This window comes from Eleutherodactylus coqui, chromosome 7, assembly GCF_035609145.1.
Source record: "Eleutherodactylus coqui strain aEleCoq1 chromosome 7, aEleCoq1.hap1, whole genome shotgun sequence".
NCBI lineage: Eukaryota > Metazoa > Chordata > Amphibia > Anura > Eleutherodactylidae > Eleutherodactylus > Eleutherodactylus coqui.
This window is the reverse complement of record NC_089843.1, coordinates 168,659,131-168,680,217: the sequence shown is the minus strand read 5'-3', so window position 1 is coordinate 168,680,217 and position 21,087 is coordinate 168,659,131. Positions and strand designations below refer to the sequence as shown.

The 21,087-nt window shown below is 46.1% G+C and overlaps 1 protein-coding gene across 1 annotated transcript in view; it reads left to right on the top strand.

Moving 5' to 3' along the window:
* Positions 1–4,533: 4,533 nt before the first annotated feature.
* Positions 4,534–21,087, top strand: part of LOC136572952 (alcohol dehydrogenase 1-like) — a 79,175-nt gene continuing 62,621 nt past the window's right edge. The window contains exons 1-2 of the mRNA XM_066573997.1: positions 4,534–4,587; positions 12,096–12,197. Of these exons, the coding sequence (XP_066430094.1) occupies positions 4,570–4,587; positions 12,096–12,197 (120 nt within the window). The 5' untranslated portion in view covers positions 4,534–4,569. The remainder of the gene's footprint in view (positions 4,588–12,095; positions 12,198–21,087) is intronic.

The following is a 21,087-nucleotide window of genomic DNA, read 5'->3' as shown; positions in this document are numbered from 1 at the left end:
GCTGCCTGCAAAACACGGGACCTGCCTCTACTATATTGTATCCAGTGGTCCAAATACCAAAATACCTCCATATCTGGACTCTCCAAGAGAGCAGCCTCAAGCACGGTCTCCATGGCAAACCTCACCATGGCCTGTAGCCGCGTGGGCACCTGCCACAAGCGCCAGGCGATCGAATGACCAAATGCATCAGCCCCATCCTCATCTGCCCGTCATCTCAAATACTGCAATGCAGCATGCTCAATGTCACCGGGGAGAAAAGGAGGTGGCTGATGTGAGGGATGATGCTCAGGGGTAGCTGGAGGGGGATTCCTTTGGCCCCTCCTATGGGTCCGCCTATGGAAATTCTGTAGTGAGCGACGAACAGAACATCAACGTGGTAACAAAACAGGATCCCTCCTGGAACTACGGGATTGATGCCTAGGTGGAGCCGTAGGGGGACGGCCAGAGGAATTCCGAGGGGGATTCAAAACAGGAGACCTAAGGGGTCTCCTGTTTGGACTCCTTGGGGGAGGCCAACGGGGCCATTCGGAGTCATCCTAACGGGGAGGTGAAACAGGAGACCGCCGAGGAGTCCTGCTTTCTCTCTGCAGGGGATGCCTCCTGGGGCTATGTGGTTGAGAATCGGATGCAAGATTAGAGTGCCGCCGTTAAATCTGCCTCTCAGACACAGGGTGCTGCAGCTCCCGAGATGAGGATGATGTCTCGCCCGTTGAGGCACTTCCAGCCTCTTCCTCTACCTTCTACATGGCTTACTCTCCTAAGGACCTAAGGGAGAATACAATTTATTAGTATGTACCCCACAGGAACAGTTGCCACAAAATCTAAGCAGTCAAATTTGGGTTTGTTAGTTTTAAACCAAATGCTACATACTATTTTAAAGCTCCATTCCCATGATGAATGTAACAACAAAAAAAATACCGCAACATTAAAACAGGAGTTAGGTTACTGTAGACAAGGCTTGGAGGACAAACCAACAATTTTGAAGGGCCTATATAAGAATGCAAAATGCTATGGTGCTGAAATACATACAACAATAAAGTAAATAATCCTCTAATAAAGGATTTACTTTCAGCAAAATCACCGATGGGGGGTGACACATGTTCAAATGCACGTTACTTACTGTGGTCTCTGCATACATGGTAGTAGAAATGTGCGTTGGACAGCATATTTGTAGCCAGGGGCCCCAGAGCCCTCCTCCTGCCTTTTCTGTACGCTCCTACCGAACCCCGTTTGGCCGGGTTGTGACACGCTATTTATCTTCTATTGTACACTAAGGTAGCGGCACGAACATTTTGTTCATTTAAAATACGCATTTGCAAAGATTTGATAAGATAACCCGTTGCCCCCATATTACGACCACCTAGTCAGCCTTTGCCATTTCATTCAAGTATTCACTTCCTAGAAGACTATGCACTCGCGCAGATGATGGGAGTACAGTGCGGCGTGCTCGCCAGCGAAAAATCGCAGCTATTTGCAGTACATGCCTTTTGTGTGCACAATTAAAAACAGAAAGCAGATAGGCGCGTTCTGCGAATCGTTGCGTCATATAATTTTTCGCCCATCCGCATAAAAAACGGACATGTGACCGCTCCCATTGCAATGCATTAGGTCTATATAAGAGGATCTCATACGCATCCGCAAATCGCGCGAAAAAATGCCCGTGGGACTGAGCCCTTAGTCTTTATTGCAGTCTAACTATGCCTGACCTGACTTAACCTCAACTGTGTACAAACCTGTAATGTCCAATGTTCACAAAGTCATGCCCTGAGTTGTACCTTTGCCCTGAATGGAACTGTAATCGCACTTTCAGGCGCGGCAAGACATTCAGGTTCTTTTACAACTTTTCTGTTTACTCATTCTTTGTTATATCTTTATTTTGTATTGTATTTTGTGAAATGTTAAAGAGACTTTCTTACTTTAAAGGCCACTTTCACACACTTTTCACCGCGATTAGCAAGGCATTTCAAATGCCGTGCTAATTGTACTACAACACCTCTATTGATTTCAATTTGGCAGCGCAGACTAACGCTTGAGTGTGGTGTTTCTAACGCCACGATTTTTGAGCGCTGTCTCATCCCTTTTTGTGTGTTTTAGCACTTGTTAATGCAACTCACCACCCATCACAATGATGGGGTGCATGAAAAAAAGCTGTCAAGTTCTGTAACGTATGTTTGAAAACGCAGCGCAAAATTGCTGTAAAACTCCACAGTTTCGGACGTGGTGTTTTCTGAATTAATGTGTAAGAGCGGCATAAGGTTGGGCTCATGTGAGCGTATTTCGCAACATACAGGCTGTGAAATATATGCACGTAGCCAGTACACAGAGGCTTGCCGCCCATCGCCATGTATTTTTAGATGTTGAATTCAATATTTGGGCTTATTTAGACGACCGTATATTGGCTCGGTTTTCACGCCGAGCCGATATACGGTGTCCTTGTCTGCAGGGGGGGAGGAGGGAAGACCCAGGAGCAGGAACTGAGCTCCCGCCCCTTCCCCGCCCCTCGCCACTATTTGCAATGGGAGGGGCGGGACGGGGGTGGAGCTAAGCGCCAGGACTTAGCTTCGCCCCATCTCCCCCCACCTATTGCAAATAGTGACAAGCAGCGGAGAGAGGGCAGGAGCTCAGTTGAAAGCAATGGGCTGCCGGCGAGCGCGGTATGAATTTTCAGGAAGGGCTTAAAAATATAAGCCCTTACCTGAAAATCATCCTAAAATGTGTAAAAATGAAAAAAAAATGTATACTCACCTTTTCGCTGAAGCCGGAGTTCAGCCGCGTCTGGCCGGCAGTTCTCCTGAACTGCTCTGAGTAGTATTCAGCAGCCGGGGATTTAAAATCCCCGCCTGCTGAATGAGCTGCCTCTGATTGGTCACAGACTCACCAATCAGAGGCAGCTCTCACTCACACCCATTCATGAATACATTTTTTTTTTTTTTACACATTTTAGGATGATTTTCAGGTAAGGGCTTATATTTTTAAGCCCTTCCCGAAAATTCATCCCGCGCTCGCCGGCAGCCCATTGCTTTCAATGGAGCCGGTGCCATAGCTGTTACAGCTATGGCAAAGGAGAACGATCTTTATGCTGACATTTTTTTTTTTTTTACACATTTTAGGATGATTTTCAGGTAAGGGCTTATATTTTTAAGCCCTTCCCCAAAATTCATCCTGAGATCGCCGGCAGCCCATTGCTTTTAATGGAACCGGCTGTATTGCCGGCTCCATTGAATTCAATGGTCAGTGCTCGTTTAATTGAGACGAGTACCGCGTGGTGCTCGTCTTGAGTATCAAGCATCTCAAGCACGCTAATACTCGAATGAGCATCAAGCTCGGACGAGTATGCTCGTTCATATGTATTATACTATAATTATATTTATAATATTATCAGTAGATTATTGAATATGAAGATCTATATCATGATTGCTGTGAGGAATGAACAAAAGCTAAACTGATGTATGGTGGATCTGGTTCTGCAGCCGCGGCGTCAGTCTCTCATCTAAAAAGGAAATGAAACGCAATCATCTTGAATGCGGATATAGACAGTGATGCAATCATGTGATACACCCTCGCGGCCACATGACTATAAGCGCAATGACGTCAACCACTAAACAACGTGATGACGTCATAAACCCTCATGTGAGAGCAGCGCGATGAGGCAGATGTGAAACCACTCCACCAGGGACCGGGGTGAACGAGGGACATCGTGGCATCTAGAGACAGGTAATACTATATATACATACACTTTTTATGTGCGATTATGGCTTGAGAAAGGTGCTTGTAGCACCGAAACGCGTTGTCTTGCCTTATGTTTTAGACTTGAATAAAGAAGAAGATTGCCTAAACCCTCTGACGGTAATATCTTTTGAGACAACTAGGAACAGGAGGGGGTTCTGTGGACATCATACCCCCCTCCCTCAGAGTAAGTCACCAATACTTGGGAGCATTAACAATTGTATCACTCCATCTGAATGGTGGATCCTATGAGCACAGGATTTTTATAACTAAGTATATCTCTTTCTTTGTACAGAGGTATCCTCCATTGGGTGGACCCCTTTAACCCTGCAGCTCTCCCCTGAATAAGTGGATGCCATCGGGCATAGGACCGCACCAGGATCAATCCCCAGGTGAGACAGCTGGTACCCCAGGGCGCTAAGCTGTCTACGCCAGGCGAGATTATTACATATATTTCATCTTTGGAGCTTCCCTGACTCTATATACTCAATTTATTCTGCTCTTAGGCATTTAGTTTCACAGCAATGTATAAGAATACAGTTTCACATCTACTGTAATTCTTTTTCATTCTTGTGCCAGAAAGTTAGATGTATATAGAACTGAATGCAAGAAGTGAAGAGTCCTGCAAGTAATCATGAGTGAATAATTATACAGTTTCATGACACCTTAGCCGTAATATGCCAAGAAAGTTGCTCTTCTCAGAAAAGTGGGTTGTACATTAGTTGAAGTATTGGAATGATTTACAGATACTGGGAGGGGTTTATGCATTTGCCTTGTACTTATAGTCCTGTGTGCTACTGTGCAAATAACAGTTCTCCAGCAACTACCCAACTCTGAGTCGCGATGGATACAACTGGAAAAGTAAGAAATACTACAATGTATTGTGGCATAATGTGTTAAGGCTGATTTAGACACAATGATTATAGCTCGAAATATGCTCAAAAGTCATCATTTAAGCAATAATCGTTGCGTCTATCTTGCGCCCGTCATGCAGTTTTCGCTCGCTCATCGTTGTCTTTCAGTCCGCTTGAAATCCATAGTTCAGCTGTTTGCTTTTCGTTTGGTTAAAATGACATCATTTGCTCTTTATGGACAGGAGGGAAGGCATTTAGTTTCACAGCAATGTATACGAATACAATTTCACATCTACTGTAACTGATTTTCATTCTCGTGCCAGAAAGTTAGATGTATATAGAACTGAATGCAAGAACTGAAGAGTCCTGCAAATAATCATGAGTGAATAATTATACATTTTCATCACACCTTAGCTGTAAAATGCCATGAAAGTTGCTCTTCTCAGAAAAGTGTGTTCTACATTAGTTAAAGTATTGGAATGATTTACAGATACTGGGAGGGGTTTTGTGTTTGCCTTGTACTTATAGTCCTGTGTGCTACTGTGAAAATAACAGTTCTCCAGAAACTACCCAACTCTGAGTCGCGATGGATATAACTGGGAAAGTAAGAAAAACTACAATGTATTGTGGCATAATGTGTTAGAAAGTAGATATAGAGGTTTGGGACACTGTTAAAGGTGATCTTTACAAATGCAACTCATAGAGAAGTGCTTGTAGACAGATAAGTAGCCAGATAGATAACAGATGACAAGTGTAGGAATATAGAGAGCACCGTGTTCTCATTTGTTTAATATGCATCTCTAGTTAATCTGTGTAGTTGCTGTTGTTATCATCAGGGGCGTAGCTATAGAGGGTGCAGAGGTAGCAGTCGCTACCAGTCCTTGGAGCCTTAAAGGGGTTGTCCCGCGGCAGCAAGTGGGGTTATACACTTCTGTATGGCCATATTAATGCACTTTGTAATATACATCGTGCCTTAAATATGAGCCATACAGAAGTTATTCACTTACCTGCTCCGTTGCTAGCGTCCCCGTCGCCATGGATCCGTCTAATTCTGATGTCTTCTTGCTTTTTTAGACGCGCTTGTGCTGTGCAGTCTTCTTCCTGGTGAATGGGGCCGCTCGTGCCGGAGAGCTGTTCCTCGTAGCTCCGCCCCGTCACGTGTGCCGATTCCAGCCAATCAGGAGGCTGGAATCGGCAATGGACCGCACAGAGCCCACGGTGCACCATGGGAGAAGACCCGCGGTGCATCGTGGGTGAAGATCCCGGTGGCCATCATGGTGAAGGAAGAAGAAGGAAGAAGAAAGACGTCGCAGAGTGGGGATTCGGGTAAGTAATAAAAATTTTTTTTTTTTTACCACAACTAAAGATGAGCGAACACCAAAATGTTCGGGTTCGCGTTATTCGAAACGAACTTCCCGCGATGTTCGGGTGTTCGTTTCGAATAACGAACCCCATTGAAGTCAATGGGCGACCGGAACATTTTTGTATTTCGCCGATGCTCGCTAAGGTTTTCATGTGTGAAAATTTTGGCAATTCAAGAAAATGATGGGAACGACACAGCAACGGATAGGGCAGGCGAGGGGCTACATGTTGGGCTGCATCTCAAGTTCACAGGTCCCACTATTAAGCCACAATAGCGGCAAGAGTGAGACCCCCCCCCCCCGCACTGTCAGCATAACGATCGTTCTCCTCTGCCACAGCTGTAACAGCTGTGACAGAGAAGAACGTTGTTTGCCCATTGAATTCAATGGAACCGGCAATACAGCCGACTCCACTGAATGCAATGGGCTGCCGGCGATCGCGGGATGAATTGTCGGAAAGGGGTTAAATATATAAGCCCTTCCCTGCAATTCATCCAGAAATGTGTAAAAATAAAAAATATATATATACTCACCTGGTGCCGGCAGACGGAGTTCAGCGCGGCAGGCTGCAGTTCTCCTGAACTGCTCTGAACAGCTGTGAGTAGTATTCAGCAGCCGGGGATTTAAAATCCCCGCCTGCTGAATAAGATGCCTCTGATTGGTCACAGCCTGACCAATCAGAGGCCAGCCCTCACTCACACCCATTCATGAATTCATGAATGGGTGAGTGAGGGCTGCCTCTGATTGGCTCAGGGGCAGCTCTCAGCTGTCAGCTGTCCCTGCGCTGAGCCAATCAGAGGCAGCCCTCACTCACCCATTCATGAATTCATGAATGGGTGTGAGCGAGGGCTGGCCTCTGATTGGTCAGGCTGTGACCATTCAGAGGCATCTTATTCAGCAGGCGGGGATTTTAAATCCCCAGCTGCTGAATACTACTCACAGCTGTTCAGAGCAGTTCAGGAGAACTGCAGCCTGCCGCGCTGAACTCCGTCTGCCGGCACCAGGTGAGTATATATATATTTTTTATTTTTACACATTTCTGGATGAATTGCAGGGAAGGGCTTATATATTTAACCCCTTTCCGACAATTCATCCCGCGATCGCCGGCAGCCCATTGCATTCAGTGGAGTCGGCTGTATTGCCGGTTCCATTGAATTCAATGGGCAAACATCGTTCTTCTCTGTCACAGCTGTTACAGCTGTGGCAGAGAAGAAGGATTTGTCTTCTATATGTTCTCAATGGGGTTGGCGCTGCTGCCGCCGGCCCCATTGAGCGCATATAGAAAAGATTTCTCAGGGAAGAAAGTTAAAGTAACCCGAACATCCGAACATCGTGTGGTGTTCGTTACGAATAACGAACATCCCGAACACCCTAATATTCGCCCGAGCATCAAGCTCGGACGAGTACGTTCGCTCATCTCTAACCACAACCTTTGGGGTTGTCCTGCGCCTATGGAAAAAAAAACAAAAAAAAACGTTTCGGCGCGAGACAACCCCTTTAAGGAGACCAAAGTGCGCTCTATCACATAAGAAAACACCAGTATTATAAATACTAAATAGATGGTTGGGGGGGGCCCTTTCACAAATTTTGCATTGAGGCTCGCAACATTTAGCCTCTGCTTAATCTTTTGAGATTCTAGCAATGCCCCTGCCTGCCAGTATTGCATCGAAGAGTTTCTTAAGAGACCCAACGATGCAGAGGAGAGTTGTGGGAGAGCCTCCATGGTGAACTTTTTGCATCCGTGCCCATGAGGCTTTAGCTAAACCTCTGATTATCATTATGAAGAGTAAAAAATGGTTGCTTAAAGGAGCCAGCGACCAAGCAGGAGCTCACACTTCTCTCTGAACACTGTGTGGTCCTTCACTTAGGGCGTATTCACATGCACGTATGTTGTGCGCACATTTCATTCACGCAAAAAATACTTTTCCAGCACGTGTTGAACTAATTAACTTGATTTCCATTTCAATGAATAGGATCATAGTTGCGATTTTCTTGTGCACACAAAACGTACAGTAAAACACACAGTTGCACACACAAACATGCGACACGCATTCTGCAAAAATGTGACACAAATGTGCATTGAGATAAACATATGCTTGAAAAGAATGGGCAAGGCGTTCAGAGGAAATGCCCAAAGATAGGGCATGCCGCAATTATTTCCCGCATCACTCATGTATATGACCCTAATCAAAAGAATGGGGTTCATATTCATGCGGAATTTGTGCGTCTCGCAACGCACAAATCTCACGAGATTTTCTCGGCTGTGTGAAAGCAGCCTTACATGACCCATTTACATTACCCCCCAAACCAAACACAATCAGTTACATGTAGAAAATTTGTGTTAACACTAAGTTGGGATATGGTGGCACTTTGCAGAATTTCTTGCAGTGCAATCTAAAATCCAGCTTTTGGGGGATAAGCCAGGTGTCAGAAAGTATCCTCAGTGGAAAAATGAAATATACCTTTGTCAAGCTGAAGTTGATCTGTGTAAAGATAATGTTGATTCATGTTACAATTGTATTACTGCTTTCACAAGTAAAAGTTGAAATTTTCGGTACAGGAATGTCTGAATTTCAAACAACTCAATATAGACATCCCTATACCGAAAACCTATTGATCGGCCCACATGCCTCAAATGGGACCGTTCCCATCCCAAAAACATCAAAAAGTCCATCGACTACAACCAGGCCATCAGATACAACCGGAGCTTATCGCTGTAATGTAAGGAGCTGCATGACTTGCTCACATGTACTGACCGTGGACAGGGTACAAATCCCCAACACACAGCGGGACTATAAGATCTCGGGGACATTTACATGTTCCACGTCCTATGTTGTGTACCTAATCCTGTGCAGTAAATGGCCTGTTGGGGGACTTTATGTTGGAGAAACAGGACAAAAAGTTAAAGTGAGGATTAAATCTCACCATTAGCGTGCCTACCCACTAGTGATATTTTTTCTTACACTGAGAGCGAGTGCCTTGCAGCACAGAGAAATCTCTTCGATGTCGCACACTGTACCCAATGGGGCTGTGGCAGCAGGGCCAGTCCAATTAAAACCTTGGAAATACATGGCGGACTTCTGCCACAGCTGTGACAGCTATGGCAGAGGATTCATTCATCCCGGAGGTGACCACAGGGGTGAGCGAATCTTCTGCAGCACAGCTGTCACAGCTGTGGCAGAAGTCCGTGATGCTACCCCATTGCTTTCAATGGGGTCAGCACTGCTGCGGCCCCATTGAAAGCAGTGGGTTGCAGGCAACCCCTGCAGCGATGATTTTTCAGGGAAGGGCTTGAAATATAAGCTGTAAAAAAAACCCTAAATAAATTAAACTCCCCTAGAAGAGCCGTCCAGCTCTTCTCTCAGGCACGGCAGTCTTCTTCTGTGTTCTGGAGGCTGAAAAATCCCCACCCCCAGAAAGCGCTGGTGGCATTGGCTAAGCACTCAGCCAATCACAGGCAGCACTCAGCCATTGAATGACAGCTGAGTGCTGCCTGTGATTGGTCACAGTGCTCAGCCAATCACAGGCAACGCTCAGCCATTCATGAATTCAATGAATGGCTGAGCGCTGCCTGTGATTGGCTGAGTGCTGTGACCAATCACAGGCAGCACTCAGCTGTCATTCAATGGCTGAGTACTATCTGCAATAAGCTGAACGCTCAGCCAATGACACCAGCGCTTACTGTGGGCAGGGATTTTTCAATTCCCAGCCTCCAAAACACAGAAGAAGACTGCCGTGCCGGAGAGAAGACGGCTTTTCTAGGTGAGTACAATTTTTTTAAACTTTTTTTTACAGCTAGGGCTGATTTTCAGAGAGGGGCTAATATTTTAAGCCCTTACCAAAAAATCATCGCTGCGGGGGTTGCCGCAGCAGTGCTGACTCCATTGAAAGCAATAGCATAGCATCACAGACTTCTACCACAGCTGTGACAGCTGTGGCAGAAGTCTGCGATGTATTCCCTATGTTTTCAATGGGGCTAGTGCTGCTGCCACCAGCCCCATTGAAAGCACTGAGTGATATTGCAGATTTTTTTTCTCTGTGCTGTGAGACTTAGAAGAAAAAATCACAATGAGTATGGAACCATTGAAAATCATTGGTGTCATAATCATGTGTTTTCACTTACTCTCACATCGCAGGAAAAAATATCGCTAGTGGGTAGGCACCTTTAAAGAAAGAAAGACAGAATTACCTGTGAAGGAGCACTTTTCTAGTCACTTATACAACATAGAACATATGAAAGTTACTATATTAAAAGGCACCTTCAAATCTTAATGTCATAGAAGAACTTGGGAGTACAAGTCTATAACCATCTTTGAAACTCTCTTCATGCATCATTGGAGAATATTAGAAATCCATAGCAGAAATAACACACAGGCCTGGTGACCCCCTAACACCTATTTAGAGACCATAAAACTTTCACATACCATATCAGTGGGCTAATTAAGTATTTATTCCTCTACTCATCCAGTTCTGGTATTGTTTTAAGTGCAAATTAATCACATCCTGTCTGTGCTTTTTTATATGTATGTGCATATATATGTATGCTTCTTCGGCTCTATTCCATTAAGCATGAGGAAGAACTCTAACTAGGTTCGAAAGCTCGCTATAACATCATGTAGTTTTATTAGCCATTAAAAGGTGTCATATCTACAAGATTACTTGGTTTCTCTTGCTGAGAACAATCACATTTTTCTCTACTGGCTAACACAGTACCAATTTTTTTTCTTTATTTCAAAATGGAACATATCATTCTATATTGGATACCCAACCAATAAACTATAACTGATAACAAAATAACTTGTTTACTTTAATAAGTTTGATTATATAGACTATTTCATTGCTTTAAAAAAGTTTATGCTGTCTTCAAATTATGATTCAGCATCTGTACCAACAGCACTCCCCTTCTTCCACTTACAGAGAACTGTGGTAATCAGCGGGACCAATCAGATGAGAGGCAGCAGTCACTCACCCATTCATGAATTCATGAATGGGTGTGTGAGTGAGATCTGCCTCTGATTGGTCAGGCTGTGACCAATTAGAGGCAGCTCATTCAGCAGGCGGGGATTTTAAATCCCCAGCTGCTGAATACTACTCACAGCTGTTCAGAGCAGTTCAAGAGGACTGCCGCCGGCCGCACTGAACTCCGTCTGCCGGGACCAGGTGAGTAAATATTTTTTTTTTATTTTTACACATTTCTGGATGAATTGCAGGGAAGGGCTTATATATTTAACCCCTTCCCGACAATTCATCCCGCGATCGTCGGCAGCCCATTGCTTTCAATGGAGCCGGCTGTATTGCCGGCTCCATTGAATTCAATGGGCTAACATCGTTCTGCCGGGACAAGGTGAGTATATTTTTTTTATTTTTACACATTTCTGGATGAATTGCAGGGAAGGGCTTATATATTTAAGCCCTTCGCGACAATTCATCCCGCGATCGCCGGCAGCCCATTGCTTTCAATGGAGCCGGCTGTATTGCCGGCTCCATTGAATTCAATGGTCAGTGCTCGTTTAATCGAGATGAGTACCACGTGGTGCTCGTCTCGAGTAACGAGCATCTCGAGCACCCTAATACTCGAACGAGCATCAAGCTCGGACGAGTATGCTCGCTCATCTCTAGTAATAGGTGACATTATTTCAATAAGTATTAAAAGTTGAGTGAAGAAACTTTAAAGAGTGATTCCCATCTGAGACAGGATATGCCATGAAAGGCTGACAGATGCGGGTCCTACCTCTAGGATTCCCATCTTTAGCTAGTTCTAGCCCCCGGATGCCTCTAACCTGGCTGAATATGGTGGCCTGGACTTAAAGAAACAGTTAGGTAGGCTGTGCTACACTGTCTCTATCTGAGAGATAAAAAGATGTCTCAATAGTGTCAACTTTGCCACATGACAAATAATCTATGCCAAACTAGAATATTTTCTATTATATACCTAGTCATGTAGTTAGGTCTGTTAAAGGGTCAAACATTGACTGTAACTTTACACTCTAGAGTAACCCCATGGCGTTTGTAACCCTTTCATCAATGACATACTGGAGTGGTAAGGAATGGAACAGTAAAATATACTGCGTAATGTATAAATATTACTATAGAGTAGACCTTGAGAAAATCTTTCATGTCTTTATGGCCAAATTGTTATGTTTACAATTTTTAGGTTATTAAATGCAAAGCTGCTGTGCTGTGGGAGCCACATCAACCACTAAAGATTGAAGAGATTGAAGTTGCCCCACCAAAGGCCCATGAAGTCCGAATAAAGGTAAGAATTGTATTCTTAAATTTCTTTTTTCTAAGAGATTTTTGTTTAAAAATATCAAATGGAAATCCAATACATTAGATAAATATGTTACCTCCATCTACAAGGGATTTAGATACCAGTGTATTAAACAGGGAAGATCAGAGCCTGGAAATGAGAATCAGTCTCAGATTCCATGATTAAAGCTTGACACATGTAGGAGTTTCACCCTCAGTTAACTGCTGCAGTGTGTAGAGGTCATTCTGCTGTACATAATCTAAGCCAAAGCGGAGTGCAAAGCTCAGTTTTCTGTATCTTATTGGCTTAAGGGCTGGTTCAGTACATGTTAAGACAGAAACAACGCACTGTCACATGCTAGAGATGTCAGAGATCATATTTCCATTGCTGCATCTGAAAAACAAGAAACAAAGTTATATGTGGACGATAATAGGGTTATGCTAAATGTATTCCTTACTTATATTCATAACTAGCTGATTACTGATTAAATATGTGTGTGTGTGTGTGTGTGTATATATATATATATATATATATATATATATATATATATAGTGTGTGTGTGTACTGATTTAATATATTACTATATATAAGGAGGAGGAGGATGTCTGTGTAATATATTAGTATTTGAGGAGGAGGATGTTGTCTGTATAATAGATTAGTGTATGATGAGGAGGAGGTCGTCTGTGTTAGATAAGGCTGTGAAATAAAAACCATTTGCTCAAGTGCAATTCAAAAATTCCCTCTCCCCTCCCCCCCAGGGGTAGTTGGGCTTTGTTCTCCCCCCCCCCCCCCCCCCCCCCGATGTGTCCCCATGGGATGAGTTATATCTGTACCAAGTTTGCTTGAAATTGCTCCAGGCGTTCATGAGTTATGGTGGCAAATATATACACACATTTACATCCTATTTTATATATATAGATGAAGGCCTACAAGTTCCTGCATCTGCAACCTATGCTTAAAAAATGCATCACATTGTTTTAACCTCAGAACTCGATAAGCTCTATATGCAGCAAATGTACCTTCTCCATAATTTGCAATTTTGGTTGTGATACTCTGTTTACATTGACGAAAGTAATAGGGTACAGGAAATAATGCACTGTTTAGTGTGAACGCGGTCTTTAGCTTATCTGTCAGAACCTGTACAACTAAAGCATAGATAGATAATCTTGAGTGCTTTACAACATACTTGTGCAGTTCTAGCAGGTTTGCTGCAAAGAGAAGAGGAAGATGCTGGAGCAGGGAACAAGGCGTCACTCACTTAGTGGCTCACGATCTCCAAAGGAGTCAATCTTGTTAGGAGAGAATTTCTTAGAGAAGAAGCCACAAGCAAGGTACTCATTCTATCTCAACTGCTTGGAGAGAAAAGCGACTACACCAAGCAGGGAGGCATCAGCCTCCAGAAGTAATGGCCAATTAGAATCCATAAAATGCACCACAAAAGTTGGCTAATCCAAGGTATTCACTCTTTTCCACATTAGAACTCTGAGGAACAACACATTCTAAGAGCAGTTCTGGATACACTGGAAGCAATGCATTGTGAAGTTAAGAAATCTCTGAAAAGTTTTGAGACCCACAGATGGCAGTTAGTTAAAAAATGCAGAAACTATTTCAGGATGCATTTCCCTAGAACTAATGATGTAAACCAGGAAAGGAAGCTCTTGTTTCTCTAACAGGCTCTTCTCCAACTTGGCATGCAAGAAATTATCTAATAGCTGTAGCAACATAGAGCAGATAGGCAGATGATTGGTCTTTAAGTCCTTGGAATATACGGTTTTTCACTTGTCTTATTTTTTAATGCAAGTTAGCTTGAAGGCTCCCTATAGATCTAATATGGTGAAGCAGCAGTTTCCCTTAATACAATCAGACAGCTGTAAGATAAATGGAAGTGGGCACTTATTCACGGAGACAGATTGGTTCCCATATCTAGAACTAAATCACCGTGGAGAACCTACCAAAAATATTAAAAAATAACTTATTTATAGAATTAAAATGATGTACGGAACCCACTACCTAAACACAATTATGTGATAACTAGAGATGAGCGAGCACCAAAATGCTCGGGTGCTCGTTACTCGGGACGAAATTATCGCGATGCTCGAGGGTTCGTTTCGAGTAACGAACCCCATTGAAGTCAATGGGCGACCCGAGCATTTTTGTATTTCGCCGATGCTCGCTAAGGTTTTCATGTGTGAAAATCTGGGCAATTCAAGAAAGTGATGGGAACGACACAGCAACGGATAGGGCAGGCGAGGGGCTACATGTTGGGCTGCATCTCAAGTTCACAGGTCCCACTATTAAGCCACAATAGCGGCAAGAGTGGGCCCCCCCCCCCAACAACTTTTACTTCTGAAAAGCCCTCATTAGCAATGGATACCTTAGCTAAGCACCACACTACCTCCAACAAAGCACAATCACTGCCTGCATGACACTCCGCTGCCACTTCTCCTGGGTTACATGCTGCCCAAACTCCCCCCACGACCCAGTGTCCACAGCGCACACCAAACTGTCCCTGCCCAGCCTTCAGCTGCCCTCATGCCACGCCACCCTCATGTCTATTTATAAGTGCGTCTGCCATGACGAGGAACCGCAGGCACACACTGCAGAAGGTTGGCACGGCTAGGCAGCGACCCTCTTTAAAAGGGGCGGGGCGATAGCCTACAATGCTGTACAGAAGCAATGAGAAATATAATCCTGTGCCACCGCCATCAGGAGCTGCACACGTGGGCATAGCAATGGGGAACCTATGTGCCACACACTATTCATTCTGTCAAGGTGTCTGCATGCCCCAGTCAGACCGCGGTTTTTAATTCATAGACACAGGGAGGTACAACTCCCTATTGTGAAGTCCCTGTGGACCGACAGCATGGGTGGCTCCCTGGAACCCACCGGCGGTACATAAAAATATCCCATTGCATTGCCCAACACAGCTGAGGTAGTAATGTCGTGCTTAATGCAGGTGGGCTTCGGCCCACACTGCATGCCCCAGTCAGACTGGGGTTCTTTAGAAGTGGAAACAGATGCATTTATAATTCCCTGTGGACCCACAGCATGGGTGGCTCCCTGGAACCCACCAGCGGTACATAAAAATATCCCATTGCATTGCCCAACACAGCTGAGGTAGTAATGTCGTGCTTAATGCAGGTGGGCTTCGGCCCACACTGCATGCCCCAGTCAGACTGGGGTTCTTTAGAAGTGGAAACAGATGCATTTATAATTCCCTTTGGACCCACAGCATGGGTGGGTGCCAGGAAGCCACCGGCGGTACATAAAAATATCCCATTGCATTGCCCAACACAGCTGAGGTAGTAATGTCGTGCTTAATGCAGGTGGGCTTCGGCCCACACTGCATGCCCCAGTCAGACTGGGGTTCTTTACAAGTGGAAACAGATGCATTTATAATTCCCTGTGGACCCACAGCATGGGTGGGTGCCAGGAAGCCACCGGCGGTACATAAAAATATCCCATTGCATTGCCCAACACAGCTGAGGTAGTAATGTCGTGCTTCATGCAGGTGGGCTTCGGCCCACACTGCATGCCCCAGTCTGACTGGGGTTCTTTAGATGTGGTTTCAGATGCATTTATAATTCTCTGTGGACCCACAGCATGGGTGGGTGCCAGGAAGCCACCGGCGGTACATAAATATATCCCATTGCATTGCCCAACACAGCGGATGTAACGTCAGCTGTAATGCAGGTGGGCTAAAAATTCATTTGATTACACTGTAGGCGAGGGCCCACAAAAATTGCTGTATCAACAGTACTAATGTACATCCAAAAAATTGGCCATGGCTAACCAAGAGGGCAGGTGAAACCCATTAATCGCTTTGGTTAATGTGGCTTAAGTGGTAACTAGGCCTGGAGGCAGCCCAGTTTAACGAAAAATTGGTTCAAGTTAAAGTTTCAACGCTTTTAAGAGCATTGAAACGTATAAAAATTGTTTAGAAAAATTATATGAGTGAGCCTTGTGGCCCTAAGAAAAATGCCCGTTCGGCGTGATTACGTGAGGTTTCAGGAGGAGGATCTTGATGAGTGTAAGCCTGTCGGCACTGTCGGTTGACAGGTGGGTACGCTTATGCGTGATGATTCCCCCAGCCACACTAAACACACTCTCCGACAAGACGCTAGCTGCAGGACAAGCAAGCACCTCCAGGGCATACAGCGCGAGTTCAGGCCACGTGTCCAGCTTCGACACCCAGTAGTTGTAGGTGGCAGAGGCGTCACGGAGGACGGTCGTGCGATCGGCTACGTACTCCCTCACCATCCTTTTACAGTGCTCCCGCCGACTCAGCCTTGACTGGGGAGCGGTGACACAGTCTTGCTGGGGAGCCATAAAGCTGGCAAAGGCCTTGGAGAATGTTCCCCTGCCTGCGCTGTACATGCTGCCTGATTTCTGCGCCTCCCCTGCTACCTGGCCCTCAGAACTGCGCCTTCTGCCACTAGCGCTGTCGGATGGGAAGTTTACCATCAGTTTGTCCACCAGCGCCCTGTGGTATAGCATCATTCTCGAACCCCTTTCCTCTTCGGGAATGAGAGTGCAAAGGCTCTCCTTATACCGTGGATCGAGCAGTGTGTACACCCAGTAATCCGTAGTGGCCAGAATGCGTGTAACGCGAGGGTCACGAGAAAGGCATCCTATAATGAAGTCAGCCATTTGTGCCAGGGTACCTGTACGCAACACATGGCTGTCTTCACTAGGAAGATCACTTTCAGGATCCTCCTCCTCCTCCTCTTCCTCCTCCTCAGGCCATACACGCTGAAAGGATGACAGGCAAGCAGCATGGGTACCGTCAGCAGTGGGCCAAGCTGTCTCTTCCCCCTCCTCCTCATCCTCCTCATGCTCCTCCTCCTCCTCCTGAACGCGCTGAGATATAGACAGGAGGGTGCTCTGACTATCCAGCGACATACTGTCTTCCCCCGGCTCTGTGTCCGAGCGCAAAGCGTCTGCCTTTATGCTTTGCAGGGAACTTCTCAAGATGCATAGCTGAGGAATGGTGACGCTAATGATTGCAGCATCGCCGCTCACCACCTGGGTAGACTCCTCAAATTTTCCAAGGACCTGGCAGATGGCTGCCAACCAGGCCCACTCTTTTGTAAATAATTGAGGAGGCTGACTCCCACTGCGCCGCGCAAGTTGGAGTTGGTATTCCACTATAGCTCTACGCTGCTCATAGAGTCTGGCCAACATGTGGAGCGTAGAGTTCCACTGTGTGGGCACGTCGCACAGCAGTCGGTGCACTGGCAGATTAAACCGATGTTGCAGGGTCCGCAGGGTGGCAGCGTGCGTGTGTGATTTGTGGAAATGTGCGCAGAGACGGCGCACCTTTCCGAGCAGGTATGACAAGTGGGGGTAGCTTTTCAGAAAGCGCTGAACCACCAAATTAAACACATGGGCCAGGCATGGCACGTGCGTGAGGCTGCCGAGCTGCAGAGCCGCCACCAGCTTACGGTCGTTGTCACACACGACCATGCCCGGTTGGAGGCTCAGCGGCGCAAGCCAGCGGTCCGTCTGCTCTGTCAGACCCTGCAGCAGTTCGTGGGCCGTGTGCCTCTTCTCTCCTAAGCTGAGTAGTTTCAGCACGGCCTGCTGACGCTTGCCCACCGCTGTGCTGCCACGCCACGTGACACCGACTGCTGGCGACGTGCTGCTGCTGACACATCTTGATTGCGAGACAGAGGTTGCGTAGGAGGAGGAGGAGGGTGGTTTAGTGGAGGAAGCATACACCCCCGCAGATACCACCACTGAGCTGGGGCACGCAATTCGGGGGGTGGGTAGGATGTGAGCGGTCCCAGGCTTTGACTCTGTCCCAGCCTCCACTAAATTCACCCAATGTGCCGTCAGGGAGATATAGTGGCCCTGCCCGCCTGTGCTTGTCCACGTGTCTGTTGTTAAGTGGACCTTGGCAGTAACCGCGTTGGTGAGGGCGCGTACAATGTTGCGGGAGACGTGGTCGTGCAGGCCTGGGACGGCACATCGGGAAAAGTAGTTGCGACTGGGAACCGAGTAGCGCGGGGCCGCGCCGCCATCATGCTTTTGAAAGCCTCCGTTTCCACAATCCTATACGGCAGCATCTCTAGGCTGATCAATTTTGCAATGTGCACGTTTAACGCTTGAGTGTGCGGGTGCGTGGCGTCGTACTTGCACTTGCGCTCAAACAGTTGCGCTAGCGACGTCTGGACGCTACGCTGAGAGACATTGCTGGATGGGGCCGAGGACAGCGGAGGTGAGGGTGTGGGTGCAGGCCAGGAGACGGTAGTGCCTGTGTCCTCAGAGGGGGGTTGGATCTCAGTGGCAGGTTGGGGCACAGGGGGAGAGGCAGTGGTGCAAACCGGAGGCGGTGAACGGGCATCGTCCCACCTTGTGGGGTGCTTGGCCATCATATGCCTGCGCATGCTGTTGGTGGTGCCTCCCCAGCTGATCTTGGCGCGACAAAGGTTGCACACCACTGTTCGTCGGTCGTCAGGCGTCTCAGTGAAAAACTGCCACACCGTAGAGCACCTTGACCTGTGCAGGGTGGCATGGCACGAGGGGGCGCTTTGGGAAACAGTTGGTGGATTATTCGGTCTGGCCCTGCCTCTACCCCTGGCCACTGCACTGGCTCGGCCTGTGCCCACACCCTGACTTGGGCCTCCGCGTCCTCGCCCGCGTCCACGTCCTATAGGCCTACCCCTACCCCTCAGCATGGTGTATTACCAGTGATTTGATTTCCCAGGCAGGAAATAAATTGGCGCAAGCCTGCTGTTAAACGTAGCTGGCTGCGTATGATTTGTTTACTATCTCCACCCACCACACACGTACACAGAACGCTGAGGACTGACAGAGGCAGGGCACATAGAATTTTTCCCTTTTTTTAAAAAGAAAAGGCCCACTGACTATATTCAATCAGATAAGAAATCTGTTCCACAGAAATGCAGTTATATGAAGTGCAGCAGAGCGGTGATTTTTCCCAGGAAGGCAGGAAATAAATTGGCGCAAGCCTGCTGTTATACGCAGCCAGCTACGTTTGATTTGTTTACTATCTCCACCCACCACACACGTACACAGAACGCTGAGGACTGACAGAGGCAGGGCACATAGAATTTTTCCCTTTTTTAAAAAGAAAAGTCCCACTGACTATATTCAATCAGATAAGAAATCTGTTCCACAGAAATGCAGTTATATGAAGTGCAGCAGAGCTGTGATTTTTCCCAGGAAGGCAGGAAATAAATTGGCGCAAGCCTGCTGTTAAACGTAGCTGGCTGCGTATGATTTGTTTACTATCTCCACCCACCACACACGTACACAGAACGCTGAGGACTGACAGAGGCAGGGCACATAGAATGTTTCCCTTTTTTTAAAAAGAAAAGGCCCACTGACTATATTCAATCAATAATATATGTCTTCTGGCCCTGCCTACACAATTCTGTCCCTGTAGTATTACTGCAGGGCACAATGCTCTGCACAGCCGATTTTGAAAAAAAAAAAAAATGCAACACTGCTAACAGCAGCCTGCACAGTACTGCACACGGTTAAATGCGGCCCTAAGAAGGACCGTTGGGGTTCTTGAAGCCTACACTCACTCCTAACACTCTCCCTGCCTAACCACCACTTCTGTCCCTGGACTATTACTGCAGGGCGCAATGCTCTGCAGACAGCCGATTTTGAAAAAAAAAAAATTGTGCAACACTGCTAACAGCACCCTCCACAGTACTGCACACGGATAGATGTGGCCCTGAGAAGGACCGTTGGGGTTCTTGAAGCCTACACTCACTCCTAACACTCTCCCTACAGCAGCACCAGCAGCAGCACTTTCCCTCAGCTAACTCAGTCACAAGGCATCTGAGGCGAGCCGCGGGAGGGGCCGACTTTTATACTCGGGTGACATCTGATTTCCCCAGCCACTCACTGCAGGGGGGTGGTATAGGGCTTGAACGTCACAGGGGGAAGTTGTAATGCCTTCCCTGTCTTTCAATTGGCCAGAAAAGCGCGCTAACGTCTCAGAGAGGAAAGTGAAAGTAACCGGAACATCTCGTGGTACTCGTTACGAGTAACGAGCATCCCGAACACGCTAATATTCGCCCGAGCATCAAGCTCGGACGAGTACGTTCGCTCATCTCTAGTGATAACAAAAAGAAAACCTGCTAATTTTAAAACAGGTTTATGTGAATATAGACTGAAGGTATAAGGTTTCCACCCTTTGGTGTTTGTACTTTTCATACTTTGTAATATAAGACCACCGATGCCGGTGGGTCTAGCCCCCACTGGGTTCCCAATCAATATCCCTTACTGATCTGGATGTATAGTCTATTATTCTAGCCTAGTTTTTATTATGAAATTCCTTCAGGAATTGGCAGATATATGCTATAACCAGTATCCCATGTAATTTATGTGTTTTATAATTTCACAGTAAACTGGGTACGTCTCCAGTACTTTATTATAATGAGAACTGAGAGTGATTATAGATCTGAACGCAATGATGTCTCAATGCTATAGATGTTTTTGATAGAGGTTTTTATCGCATTCAGATCAGACTCCTCCCTTGTATCTGTAATTCTATTACTTGGATGATCATTTCTGTAATTTCCGTAAGCTCCAGCTGTGTTCTGCATACCCCGCTCGGAGCACTCAGCTGTATACCAGCTAACAGCTCCGAGAACACAGCAGTTTTCGAAGCACCTAAATGCACACAAAGATTGCCCTTGAGCGAATCTTCAGTGATAATTGTCTAAATGGGCCTATTCTGATCAACCATAGAAAATCCTGGCTTCAGGCATAACAGAGCAATTTACAAAAGTGCTATGTTACCAGCGAAGAAAGCATTTGGTGGGCAAATCAGGTTTTAATTAATAGTCATAGAGTAACAAAAATACTACAATGTACTATTATTGACTTAAAAAAAATTGATTTGCTATGAGAAATG